Source organism: Bos grunniens, chromosome 24, assembly GCF_055505025.1.
Source record: "Bos grunniens cultivar Pamir isolate PY7600 chromosome 24, Bosgru_T2T1.0, whole genome shotgun sequence".
In the NCBI taxonomy this organism is placed as follows: domain Eukaryota; kingdom Metazoa; phylum Chordata; class Mammalia; order Artiodactyla; family Bovidae; genus Bos; species Bos grunniens.
Genome location: NC_141188.1, coordinates 3,802,089 through 3,815,662, shown reverse-complemented (window position 1 = coordinate 3,815,662; position 13,574 = coordinate 3,802,089). Strand labels below are relative to the sequence as shown.

Genomic DNA, 13,574 nt, shown 5'->3' with positions numbered 1-13,574 from the left:
AAAGTCTTCTTCAACACACGTTGTGTGTGCGTGTGTATGTATGCTAGTGAAGTGAAAGGCGCTCAGTCGTGTCTGACTCTTTGCAACCCCATGAACTATACAGTCCATGGAATTCTCCAGGCCAGAATACTGGAGTGGGCAGCCTTTCCCTTCTCCAAGGGCTCTTCCAACCCAGGGATCAAACCCAGGTCTCCAGCATTGCAGGCGGATTCTTTACCAGCTGAGCCACCAGGGAAGCCCGTATGTATGCTAACCCGTGTCCAGCTCTTTGCAACCCCATAGACTGTAGCCCTCCATGCTCCCCTGTCTATGGGATTCTCCAGGCAAGAATACTGGAGTGGGCTACCACTCCCTTCTCCAGGGGATCTTCCTGACCCAAGGATCAAACCTGCATCTCCTTCGTCTCCTGCATTGGCAGCGGATGCTCTACCACTGAGTCACCTGGGAAGCCCAGATGTTGTGAAAGCAATGAAGTTAAGTCTCAGAGATTCCAGGCTCTGAAGTGATTCTGCCACATAAGCCCACAAAAATGGCACCTGGGGCCTTTCCTGTCTTCATGAACGAATGAGGTTTTACTAAAAACGAGTATAAATATTTGTACGGGTTTTCATCTACCTTCACATTAAAATCTGCTTGAAGTTCCCATCACACACTTTATTTTGGTGTTGCTAATCCTATGTAAAAATTTCCATATAAATACACGTATTTTACTGCTAGGACTGTTACTTAATGTGGCTTTAACATGACACTTCACTGCCCTTTCAGAAAGGCCGTCTTCCAAGTCAGTACTGCTATGTCCTTTTTCTTTTCACATAACAATTTCCAAACACCGTCTGAAATCAACAAGGCTAGCTTCTAATACCTGGTTCAAATCCTTCTCTCTTCAAAAATGAGTCTTGACATACAGAGATAATGACAGAATAAAGTAATCATCATCTGCCTCTTAAAACAGACAGCATCTTCCCTACAGCCGTATAAATGATCCTTCAAAACCAGTGATGCTTTGGGCTCGAGTCTGAAATATAATTTATCCTCTGCTTCCAGGAAGACGGTGCCAGATGGGACCCACCTTGTAAACCCCTGGTCTTAGCTCGTCAGCCCAGGGTTATTTTGTTTTCAGATATCCATAAGGATCCGAATAAAAACACCGGAAGCACACCCTGACCCCCACCACACTCAGAGAAACCTAGCCGCTAAAACACGAGAATCATTTGTGTCTAAGTTCCTGCTTGATGTGGTCTTTTAAGGCAACACAGTGAGCTGAATAAACCATGCCCCGCATCCTGGCTGGTAAAGAATAGACTTGGACAGTGGTTGTTGCTGCTGTTGTTCAGTCGTTAAATTGTGTCCAACTCCCTGCGACCCTGTAGACTGCAGCACGCCAGGCTTCCTGCCCTTCACTGTCTCCGGGAGTTTGCTCAAGCTCATGTCTATCGAGTTGGTGATGCCATCGAACCATCTCATCCTCTCTCGCCCCCTTCTCCTCCTGCCCTCAATCTTTCCCAGCATCAGGGCCTTTTCCAGTGAGTCAGCTCTTTGCATCAGGTGGCCAAAGGACTGCAGGTGACTTGTGCAGAATTCAGACTCTCCTGGGTGTCAGCTGGATGGTGATGATCAGGGTTAGTGGAACCAGCCAATCGGAGATGCAGCAGACACTACCCTGACCTCCATGAGGACGACGGGAGATGAGAAAAACTTCTTCTAATTTTCCCAGAAAGTAAGTGCGGGGTGGAGTGCTGAGCCCTTTATAAACTAAGTGTGGTCAGAACCAGGGGACGGAGCTGCTGCTGTGAACAGCTGTCCAGGGCAGGTGGGCATCCTGGAAAGAGCCCTGAAGAAGCCGCAGATCCTCACCCCAGCCCTCACCCTAACTCACCCCCAGCCAGGCTGCAGGCAGAGGGGTGCAGGGCTGCTAGGAGGGTCAGAAGTGGCCGTTGAGTCCCTGCCCTCTGCTGGCACAGCCCCCCGTCAGGAATCTTGCGAGGTGCTCAGCAAACGTAGTGCCTTGGGGAACCTATCTGAGGACCCCAAGCTCCCTGACGACACACTACAATTCAGTCTTCAGGGCCAGAGCCACGTCTCTTTCATGCAGGGCCTCTGGAAAGGCATGGTGTGGCCTCTGAGTGTCCTGGAGAATAAGGGAATTTAAACTGTGCAGCTGCCTCATCTGGGTGCCTGCAATGCAGCTCTGGAGCTTTTGTCTCAGAGCAATTTAGCAAAAATGTTAGGTTCCAACTCTCCAAGAAACCGGATGGAGAGGATGAATATCCATAAATATTCCTTGTCAGATACGCCAGCGCTCAGAGGCACGGAAGAGAAAGTCACCCCCTAAATGGAGAGAGTATCAAAAATAAACGATACGCACAAGAACACACTGCCAGTATAGGATGTGATTTTCCATGAATCATTCTTTGAACAGAAAGTCATTTACCAGGAAATAGAATTTCTCGATCGGGCCGAAGTAGATGAGCGGGGGCTCGTGCAGGTGTGTTCAGGCGAACCTGTGTCACCGAGACGCACCTGGGGCCCTCCTCACCCGTTTCTGCCTCTCACTGAGCAGTGGGCCTCATGACCACTAGAAACACACGTTCCTGGGCCGAGACCCCAAGACTCGAGGTGGTGTCCAGGCACCAGGGCCTAGGACTCTGCATTTAATGAACACTCTGGCCGACATGCAGGCAGGTGGCTGCCAGGTCAGGGGTGGTCGTTGGGCATCATCCTTATCCACAGCCCCCGAGGAGACTCGGGGTCCCACTCCAGCCGCTGCAGGTGCTCTGCTGGGGCGCTTATATCCTGTTCCCGGCCAATCTCGGCCCCCGCCCGCCATCTCCGCGGGCTCTGGCAGGTTTCTGATCAGACTCCGGGGGGAGGTCCTCCGTCTCTGGGGAGGCTGGCGGCTGCTGGGGGGAGGCTGTGGTTCTGGCTTCTTTGCTGGAGGAGCTGTCTCTGCCCCTGGCTCTTTGCTCCTGCCGGGTGGGGCTGCAAACTGCAGCAGAGGGTGCCGGATGTGTCTGGGGGAGACCCTCTGCCACTGACACACCCCAAAGGCAGGGCCCACACTTGTGGGCGCAGTTGTTAGTGGCGAGGGGGGCCAGCGGGAGCCCGTTCTTGACTGAAAACCTCGAGGATGGGGCCACCAGGCTCCTCACACTCTGACAACTCAAACCCTTGACAGCTTCCACCTCCCAACCCCCTCGTCCCATGAAACAAGAGGAAATTGACTGCAGGAGTCATGCTCTGAAATAAACATTTCAGAAAACCCCATGACAGCGGGGCATGTCACCTAGCGGCTCTGCCTGCCTTTTTGACCGCCACACACAAGAACTCTCATTCCAGCTGGGGGGCTGCTGGCTGAGGGGCTCCCAGCAGCTGGGACCTCGGCGCTCAGCCATCATCTGCAGGGCCTGGGGCGGGACCTGGCATCCCAGAGTGTCCCTCAGAGCTGCCTGCGGGGTGGTCCGCAATGAATGTCGGCCACCGATCAAAGCAAAACCTGATGCAATAAGCCACCACATCAACTCAACTTTCAGAAGAAGCATCACCACCACTCACTGTTTTCTAGATTTTTAACACCTTGGAGGTATAAACCAAACCCAAGCCTAGTTACCACGTAGTTAGCATCAGCACAGCTAAAATCCAGCGTGTGCACTAGAACACGCTGAACGGCTCCTGTGTCCTGGGTCTTGAAATTCACAGCACCCCGGAGAAGCGTCATTCCCCAAGAACAACGGCTGGGGCTCTGAGCAGAAGCTCGTTTCCTGTGAAAGGCTGTGGCTTCGGGCCTCAGAGACGCCGCCTCGCACCCTGGAGGGTGGCACCCCCTTGTCGCCAGCTCTCAGCCACTGATCCCTTTTCAAAACCGGCAGCAGTTCTGATGTGGGCGTCATGTCCCCGCTGAGAGAGACGCTGCTCTTGCATGTTTTCATACCGACTCTTTCCTTCAAAAGTGGGGCCCTTTTAAAACAGCAGCCCCTGGTTTCTGGTTGGTCCCAGCTCTCATAAGCAGCATGGAGCCAGGGCCTGGGGCTGGCAGGGGCCAGGAGGTGACCTACCATCCCTCCCACCCTGGGGACAGTGACTGGGGTCTACATGGTCAGACGCGGGTGTAGGGACGCCTGGGTTTGGGAACGTGCTCCCGAGCCCTCAGGAGCACAGCGCAGTGTCGCTGGCTGTCACACGGTCACCAGACAAAGCAGAGGACGCCCTGGGCGTCACAGGACCTCCCGGGTCTGCTGACCCCCGAGAATTCGCGTCTCCTCGCCTGTGATGAGAGGAGGACCCCACTCATTCAGAGCATCGCTGAGGGACAGCGATAATCCACAGACTACACCCAGCTCCCCATCGGGGGCCTAGGGGGCAGGAGGGCCCCCACCTGCTGGGGGATGGTCTGACCCCAGGATGCTGACGGAGCCTGTCTGGACACCATCACTTCATTTTCCTGTGTCCTTTCAGAAAATAAGTCTGTCTAGGAACAGACTCACAGACACAGAAAACAAACTCACGGTTCCCAAGGGGGAAGGGAGTGGGGAAATAAACTAGGAGCCTGGGATTAGCAGATACAAACTGCTGTATATAAAACAGATAAAAGAGGTCCTACTGTGTAGCACCAGGAACGACATTCAATATTCTGTGATAGACTATAATGGAAAAGAACATGGAACAGAATATAGGTAAATTGCTTTGCAGTACGCCTGAAATGAACAGAACACTGTAAACCAACTATACTTCAATTAAAACAAAAAAACAAGACTGAAAACTATAAAAAGAGAAAGAAAAATAGTAAGTCTGTCTGGGTGGCGGGGAAGATTAGTTAGGCTTCTTAGTGGTTTTTGGGCTTCCCTGGTGGCTCAGACGGTAAAGAATCTGTCCGCCATGCAGGAGACCCAGGTTCAACCTCTGGGTGGGGAAGATCCCCTGGAGAAGGGCGTGGCAACCCACTGCAGTATTCTTGCCTGGAGAATCTCAGGGACAGAGAAGACTGCAGAATTACAGTTCATGGGGTCGCAAAGAGTCGGACACGACTGAGCAATTAACACTCAGTGGTTTTTAGATACGTCATAAAAGTATATATATACGCACACACACACACATATATACACACACACACATATGAAACAGCAGGGGCTTCCCTGATGGCTCAGATAGTAAAGAATCTACCGGTCAATGCAGAAGATGTGGGTTCGATCCCTGGGTTGGGAGGATCCCCTGGAGAAGGAAGTGGCAACCCACTCCAGTATCCTTGCCTGGGAAATGCCATGAACAGAGGAGTCTGGCGGGCTACAGTCCATAGGGTAACAAAGAGTTTGATACGACTAGGCACACACACACACACACACTAAATATTCCAGTAGGAGTTTTGTAGACACGATAAAGCTTACTCTAAAATGTGCAGAATGGTACAGGAGCCAGCCCAGCTAACAGGATTCTGATAAATAAGAAGGAAGTGAGAGGGCTCAGGCTACCTGATGGTCAGGGTCACCCTTCAGCCCTGGTAAGCAATACAGTGTGATCCGGGTGGCCGGACAGACATCTCGATCACGGGAACAGAGCAGGGAGCCCAGAGATAGACCCACACAAAAATGTGGACACAATTTATGACGAAGATGGAAAACCAAGTCGGTGGAGGAAGGATCATCTTTTCAACAAATAGTATTGGGGAAGGTGGCATTCCTATGTAGGAACAAAAACCAACCAAAACCAAAACCCTCCACCTAAACCTCACTCATCAGACAAAACTAACTGGAAATGGACAACTGACTTCAGTGCAAACTGTAAGTATAAAACTTGCAGGCCAAAAAGAAGCCAGGAGAAAATCTAGGCAAAAGGTTCACCCAAATCACAATCCATAAAAGAAAAAAAATTAGACTTCCCTGGTGGTCCTGTGGTTAAGAATCTGCCTGCCAAAGCAAGGGACATGTGTTTGATCCCTGGTCCAAGAAGATTCCACATGCGGAGCGACTAAGCCTGAGTTGTGTAACTTAGGCTTACACTAAGCTGTGTAACACAGCTACTGAGCCTGTGCTCTAGAGCCGGTGCTCCACAACAAGAGAAACCCTCAAAGTGAGAAGCCTGCACCCTGCGTTTAAGAGAGTAGGCCCCGCTCACTATAGCTAGAGGAAGATCTTGCAGCAACAAAGAACCATCACAGCCAAAACTAAATAAATAAGCAATGCAGATTTCAATTCAGTGGGTCTCAGTAGCCTGAGATTCTGCACAAGACACAAAGAAAAAAAATCAACAAATGGATCTCATCAAAATGAAAAAGTTTCTCCTTGCAAAAGCACCCGCGGTTAGGGCTGAAGACAAGCTACGCTGACCGAGGAACTGCAAACCACCAGCCCCGTCTCCAGAGCGTATCTACAAGGAACTAGCGAGACCAAACAAGCCAATCAGAAGGCGGGCAAAGGCAAGACCAGGCTGCTCCCTGGGAGGATGTGCAGATGGCAGACACGCTCGTGGAAAGACGGGCATCGCTGTCTGTGATGGAGACGCAGACTGCAGTCACGGTGAAGTGGCAGCACACACCTGTCAGAGCAGCTCAGACACCACGCAATGGCAGTGCCACATGCTGTCACAGAGACCCAGGACCACGCACACCTGGCCGGTGGGATGTAAACACTGCAGACTTTCTGGGAAAAGAGAGCGCAGGGTCTTGTGAACTGGAACATGCGTTCGCTGTATGACTCAGCAATGGCATTTATCCCAGAGAAGCAAAAACCAAAAACCGTGTTCTCACAAAAACCTGTACGTCATAGCAGGTGCCCTCAAATAGTCACAAGCTGGAAACCCTCGAAGGGTGGACGGTTAAAACCAAAAAACTAGAGGAGCAGGGGGTGGGGGGCATCCATTCCACAGAATGCTACTCAGTGATAAAAAAAGAATGAGCTGTCTAGACACTGAACGACTTGGAGACATCTCAAGAGAACTGCGCTTAGTGAAAAAAGCCAGTGAAAAAGAAGGGGGCATATTGTATGATTCTGCCTAAACAGCATTGTCAAAATGACGAATTACAGAAAATGGGGAACAAAGCAGAGGTTGCAAAGGACACGGGCTGCAGGAGGGGGAAGTTGGCTGTGGCCACAGCGGGCAGCCTGCAGACCTCGTGATGGAGAGGTCCCACCTGCGTGGGTGGCCACGCGATGATCCACGTGTGATAGAATTACACAGAACCACACAGAGATGCATGGGAACATGTCACCTGGTGAAATCCGACATCTCAACCCCTCTGATCAGTCGTACCGATGTTAATTTCCTGGTTACAATATCTTCTACAGTTTTGCAAGATGTTATAAGCATATGTGGAGCTCTATTATTTCTCACAGTTGCATGTGAATCTACAACGATCTCAAAATACAAAGTTTTTAAAAGTGCTTCCAGGGGACTTTGCTGGCAGTCCAGTGGCTGAGACTCTGCACTTTCAACGCAGGAGGCTCAGGTTCGATTCCTGATCAGGGAACTAGACCCCACATGCCACGGCTAAAAGTCCCACCGGCCACAACTAAGACAGCACAGCCAAATAAATAAAAGTAAATAAATATATATTTTAAAAAATTGCTTCTGGGAATAACCTTTGTGTGTGCCCTGTGGCTGAGCCCAGGTTCTCCCTAGAGGATGCACTTAGAACTAAAAGCACCGGGTCACAGGAACGTCTGTCTTCAGCTTTTCTGGGCTCTTGTCTAAAGTGTCTGCTTTTGTTTATACTCCTCCTCACCACCATGGGAGTTCTCAGTTCTCCTTGTCTTCCTCAATACTTGGCATAGATGGTAAGATCTTTACAGATGGGTATGAAAAGTTATCCCATTGTTGTGATTTCTGCTTCTGAGAACTGGTGGGTTAAACATCCCTTCCCATTTTCCTAGCCTCCCTGGGCTTTCTCTTCTGGGCCAGCCTGCTCAGTTACTTCTCCTCTTGGGTGGTTTGTTTTATGTTGCTGAGTCTTAGAATGTTTGGTACATTCCAGATACTTCACCTGAGTCTGTCTATCCTCACTCTCCAGGCATCCATCTTTTTTGTTATTATTATAATAGAGCCTCACACTTACTCAGTGATGCTCACAGAGTTCCGATCCATATTTATGAATTTTTAACAGTTATTGACTCTCAGACACTGCTAAAAGCTTCATAGTATGCATTGCTGGTTATCTCTTCCCGGCTGTAAAGTGAGGGTGGCTCTTTCTCTGGAGGCAGCCTCAGCTCGCGCCCGAGAGCTCCAGCCTGCAGCCTGCAGGCCTCTCTGGCCCCGGTTCTTCATGTTAAGTCACATGTGTGTGTCTCTGCTGGTTCCGTTTCTCTGGTTGAAGCCTGAGGCCACACGTTTAGGAGGACATTTGAACTGCGCTCACTGCGCATCTCTGTGGCGTGAGACCAGCAGGGTCTCCCCGTGTATAATTGCTCAGTTGTGTCCAACTCTTCACGACCCCATGGACTGCAGCACGCCAGGCTTCCCTGTCCTTCACCATCTCCTGGAGCTTACTCAAACTCCTGTCCATTAAGTCAATGATTCCATCCAGCCATCTCATCCTCTGTTGTCCCCCTCTCCTCCTACCCTCAGTCTTTCCCAGCATCAGGGTCTTTTCCAGTGAGTCGCCTCTTCTCATCAGATGACCAAAATACTGGAGCTTCAGCATCATTATAATTACTATTGGTTAAATTACTGTACACTTACTGTTGATTAAACCCACCTCCTGGGGCCCCCAAGCTCAGGCTGACATAAGCTTCCTTCGGTGGCTCTAAAGGGCCAGTGGAAGCGATTCACTGCTTAGTGACGACTTACTAAAAACTGTGCTGAGGCATTAGAGAACTGTCTTTCCCTCTTTATTGACAACTTTACTGAGGAAGTTAGGGAGAAGATGACTAACAGGGATGTGACAGCAGCCTTCCAGTCCCACCACCCTGAAGAGGAAGCACGTTTTGCTGGGTGTAGCCACCCTTTAGCGGTGGAACTTTAAAGACAGAGAAGTAAAGTGAAGTGAAGTCACTCAGTCGTGTCTGACTCTTTGCGACCCTGTGGACTGTAGCCCACCAGGCTCCTCCATCCATGGGATTCTCCAGGCAAGAATACTGGAGTGGGTTGCCATTTCCTTCTCCAGGGGAATCTTCCCGACCCAGGGATCGAACCCAGGTCTCCTGCATTGCAGGCAGATGCTTTAACCTCTGAGCCACCAGGGAAGCCAGAAAAGAGGAAGGCAGCTCGGTGGGTGTTGCAAGTTGCCCTCTTCACCCTGCAGGGCAGCAACAGGGGCTGGTGGCAGATTTCTGGAACTGAGCCCTGGGCACCCCCGGGTGTCTCTGTGCCTTGGTTTCCTACTCAGTGAAAATGAGGGTTCTAATAGGGTAGTTACATCAAATGAGGGCATCCCAGCGTATCACACCTGTTAATGCAATGATATGCGGCTCTCAGAAGACAGCCTGGCCACTGGGAAGTGGTCAGAAACGCTACCTGGATACCTGGGGAGAAAAGGCCCAGGGACAGCTGTGATCCAGTGTAAGATTTTTAAAGACTCGAGAGAGAAACTGAAAGTCAAACAACATAACCTCCCATTAATGTTCAAAAATTCAGGAGGAAAAAGAAGAATTGCCAGAAAGCTTGGTCTCTGCCCTTTTCCACATTCACAGATGCCTTTGCTCAGGGCAAGTGGCCAGAGCCATTCCCGACCCAAACCAGGCTGGAGCGGTTCAACACCAAATCACAGCACAAGTGACTCAAAGTGTTCTTGTCTTTGGGCAGAAATGGGATACTTTGGAAAGTTTTTAAAGTGAATTTGAACCAAAGAGCTTTTGTTTAACCCTGAGTTAGTAAAGGTAGTCATTTCGGAACAGTTAAACCATTGGGAGCTACTATCAGCCATCATTTTACATAATATTTAACTGGATTCCCTCCTTTCAGGTTTTGGTTTATCCCATTTGGAAAAAAAAAAAAATAGGACTGACGGCTCCTCCCCTGAACTGGGAGAAACAGCTGTGAGGCTGCGTCCCAGTGCTGACCATCCCTTCCTGAAGGGCTGCTCCGGCCTGGCTCCGGCTGGGTCTGCACCCCACTCAGCTCCCCATGTCCATGAAGGCCCCCAGCACTCCGGTGTGACTCTGCCAGGGAGCCGGGGGCAGGACGGAGCCCGACACGGGGTGTCCCAGACCCCTGGGCCACACTCTGCAAACCGTTTCCCTGAGCTGGGGGTCTTGTCCAAAAGCCACAGGTCTTAAATAGGACACACCCTAAAGCGCCCTCTGAGAATCTCTCCAGGCCAGGTGTGGAGTCCCTGTCAGAACAGCCAGCGCCCCCAACCGGGTCTGCGACTGCCCACACTCCAGCCGCGCCGCAGAGGTTAAGTGAAGTCACGGTATGGGTTCCCTCACCTTGTCGCGACTGGAAAACAGAGAACCAGGAACCCAAAGGCGCTTGTTTTCTGCCAGAGTCCTACTGAGATCCCCAGAGAAACTCTAAGGCTTCTCCAAACCCACCTCTGCCTTCCGAAAGGAGAGGAGAAAGGAGACCCTGGGAGAAACGAGACAGTGCCCCCAGCAGTCCAGAGGAGCCAGAGCCACCGGGTGCCCGGGAATCGTGCAGAGCACGCGGTACCCTCGGGACGCCGGCCAGTCCCCGGGCCCAGAGGGGCTTCACACCCGGGCGCCAGGCGCGCAGGTGGGAGCAGGTGGACGCTGCGGCGCGGCGGAGCCAGGCCAGGCCTCCGGAAGGCGGAAGCCCGGAGCGTTGCCTGTCGCCGCCCTCGGCGCTCAAAGGGAAACTGGTTTTCGCCCGGGCTGGGGGAGGGGACAGGCAGGAGTCGGGGGTAAGCTCCAGACGTATCCTTACGGAGCTCGTTAAGCGGCGGGGACCCCGGCCTGCCCTAAAGCTTGCCCAGGCAGCGGTCCCGCACCGCCCAGGGTGGCCTCCTTGACCTTTGCCACCTCCCACCCAAAACTCCACCCCGAGCGCCTCCTACGCTCTGCCCGCGACCCCGGCCCCCGACCCGGCCTTGCCCACACCTGGACACCCGTCGGGGACAGCCCCGCCGCTCCGGATCGGCGTCTACACCCGCGCCCACCCCTCGCAGAGTGGCCACCCGGGTGCCACCTGCCGCCACCTGCGCTGCCGCCCGATGGAGCCCTGCGCCCCGTCCCCGCGTCCCCGCTCCGAGGGCGCAGACAAAGGCACCCACCTGCCCTCGGCGAGGTCACCCACCGCGCGGCGATCGTCTCTCCAGGCTGAGGGCACCGCGGGGTCCGGGCCGCCTCCCGCCGCCCGGGCCCCAAGCGCGCGGGGTCCCGTGGCTCCGGCGCCGCCTTCGGGGTCGGGGCCGCGGTCTCCGGGGCCGCAGACTCGTCCTTGCTGGCGCGGCGGCGCAGTCTGGCTGCTGCTCCGAGGGCCGGGCGCGCCCGCCGCTCCTCCCCCGCCTCCCGGGCTTCCTGCGAGCCAGGTAAACACTGCCGACGGGAGCCGGGCCTCCCACCTGCCGCCCGCGCGCCGACCACCTCCCCGCGGCTCCGCCTCGCGGGCTCCGGGCGCACGCGGGCCCCGCGTGGGGCTGCCCTGTGCGGCGCGGACTCCGGCCCGGGCTGAACTGCGGCTCTAGAGCCTCCGCTCGCGGCTGAGCCGCCGAACCACCCCGCCCGAGCGCGGGGAGGGACCTGCGATAGCATCTGCTCCACGCCCCATTCCGCTGGCGGCGAGGGGCCAAGCGCGGCCGCCCGGCTGACTCCGCTGCATCGGCTCGGGGTTCGGGGCCGCCGCAAGACTGGCCCCTTGAGAGCTCCCGGGGGTCCTCGTGCATCCAGCGTACAGACTGGTGCTCCGCTGGAGAGCGGCGCCACAGTGGGAGGGCGCGCCCTGGGGTCTGCGGCCTGAGCATCTGTTGGCTTGTGGTCAGTGTCACGCTCTTGGTCCGAAGGAAGACTGTCCTTTGGACATCAGTCACCTGCACACAGTCAGATGGCCCTTCCCCTCACCCTCAACCCGGATTCTCAACCTCCTGATGGTGGAAAAGTAGGAGGCGTTGGGGGAGACGCTGGCGGAGATGCTGGAGTCCTCACGACTTAGATTCCGGGTCGGGGGTCTGATCTGATGCTTTGTGGGAGCCGGCGGGGACCCTCCCTGTTTACCCCAGGGAGCGGAAGTCTGACCCCTGGCGAGGCTCAGCCCGGGTCCCCTGGGCCGGCCGCGCGCCAGGAGAGCCACCTCCCAGTGTGGCTTCAGGGCCCCTTGTCCCAGCCAGCCCTCACAAGCCGGGAATCTGGGAACCACGTCCCAGTGCTGGTGATGCCAACAGAACTGTGTCCACCACCGCAGAAATGTTTGCTTCTTTCCTCGGAAAAGATTCGTCTGGGGGTTTCTGGAGTTGGAGAGGGGAGGTCAGGAAGACAGCTGAGCAGCAACGCTGGCCGATCAGAAGGCGAAGTTTGCCTGTTTCCCGGTTTTCCGTGGGGCCTTCCCTCCTTGCAGTAGAGGGTGGCTGGGTGCGGGTAGGGGAGCCGGAGGAATCCAAGGACGCTCAGGGCACTGACTGACCCCAGAAGCTCCCTGATTCCCAGGTCCCTGACTCCAGTCACTCTTAAACTGCCCCCCCCCCATATATACTGGGTTCCATGTGGGAGACAGTTTTAGGTGGCTCAGATAGTGAAAAATCCACCTGCAATGCAGGAGACCCCGGTTCAATCCCTGGGTCTGGAAGATCCCCTGGAGAAGGGAATGGCCACCCACTCCAGTATTCTTGCCTGGGAAATCCCACGGACAGAGGAGCCTGGCTGGGCTACAGTCGATGGGGTTGCAAAGAGTTGGACATGACTGAGTGACTTTCACTTTAGCATCATAAACCACATCTCATCTTCTTCCCCCAGATGTCTTCCTGGGGTGACCAGGAAATAGGAGGACAGCCTTCTGACCTGCAGAGGTCAGTGAAGGCTGAATACCGGGGAGCCCAGGCCACAGGGAGACAGCAATGTTTGCCCTGCTTCCTGCTTGTAGAAACTTCACAGGTGCCAACAGCCATCTCTGCAAATGGCAGACCTGCCAAGTTCCAGTTAAAACTGTCCTTATAGTGTTTATAAAATCCCACCATGCATGTATTTGGGGATGTAATGCCCCCTGATTCATGGGAACTTCAAGGACAGTGTACGTGAGGGAGCAAGGAACACCATAAAGTGATGAATGGGTGTTTGGAGGGCCCCTCGTGCTGGTGGGAGGAACCAGCGTGAAGGAGGCAGAGGGGGGCGCTCCCCCTTGGGGCTGTGGGGCACACTTCACATGAAGATGGTCTTGCGTCTGTGAGCACAGTGACAGGGGTTTATGTTATTCGTTTCAATAAAATTGAAATGGGTCTTTTGACAGGTAAAAGATAAACTATCCAAACCTCACTGTCTCGGATATTTCTGAGCAAGTTATACGACCGCTCCCCTTATCTCCCACTGCTCTTCATATGATGAGAGGAAGGAGCCTTCCGCACTTCATGTTGGAGCAGGGAGCACAAAGTTTCCTGCATGGTACACACAGTACATTTTTATTCAGTCCAGTTAAATCTCCAAATTACCCAAACTGAAGGAAGTCAGGAAATTAAATACTGTCCGGCAGACCAGACTGCATGA

At 53.7% G+C, this 13,574-nt stretch overlaps 1 protein-coding gene across 2 annotated transcripts in view; it reads right to left on the bottom strand.

The window, feature by feature from the left end:
- The window catches only part of MBP (myelin basic protein), a 106,012-nt gene extending 92,672 nt beyond the window's left edge, over positions 1-13,340 (bottom strand). For both annotated transcript variants that reach the window (XM_086372545.1, XM_086372547.1), the window contains exon 1: positions 11,156-13,340. In XM_086372545.1, coding sequence (XP_086228671.1) covers positions 11,156-11,636 — 481 coding nt within the window. In that variant the 5' untranslated portion in view covers positions 11,637-13,340. The remainder of the gene's footprint in view (positions 1-11,155) is intronic.
- Positions 13,341-13,574: the final 234 nt, after the last annotated feature.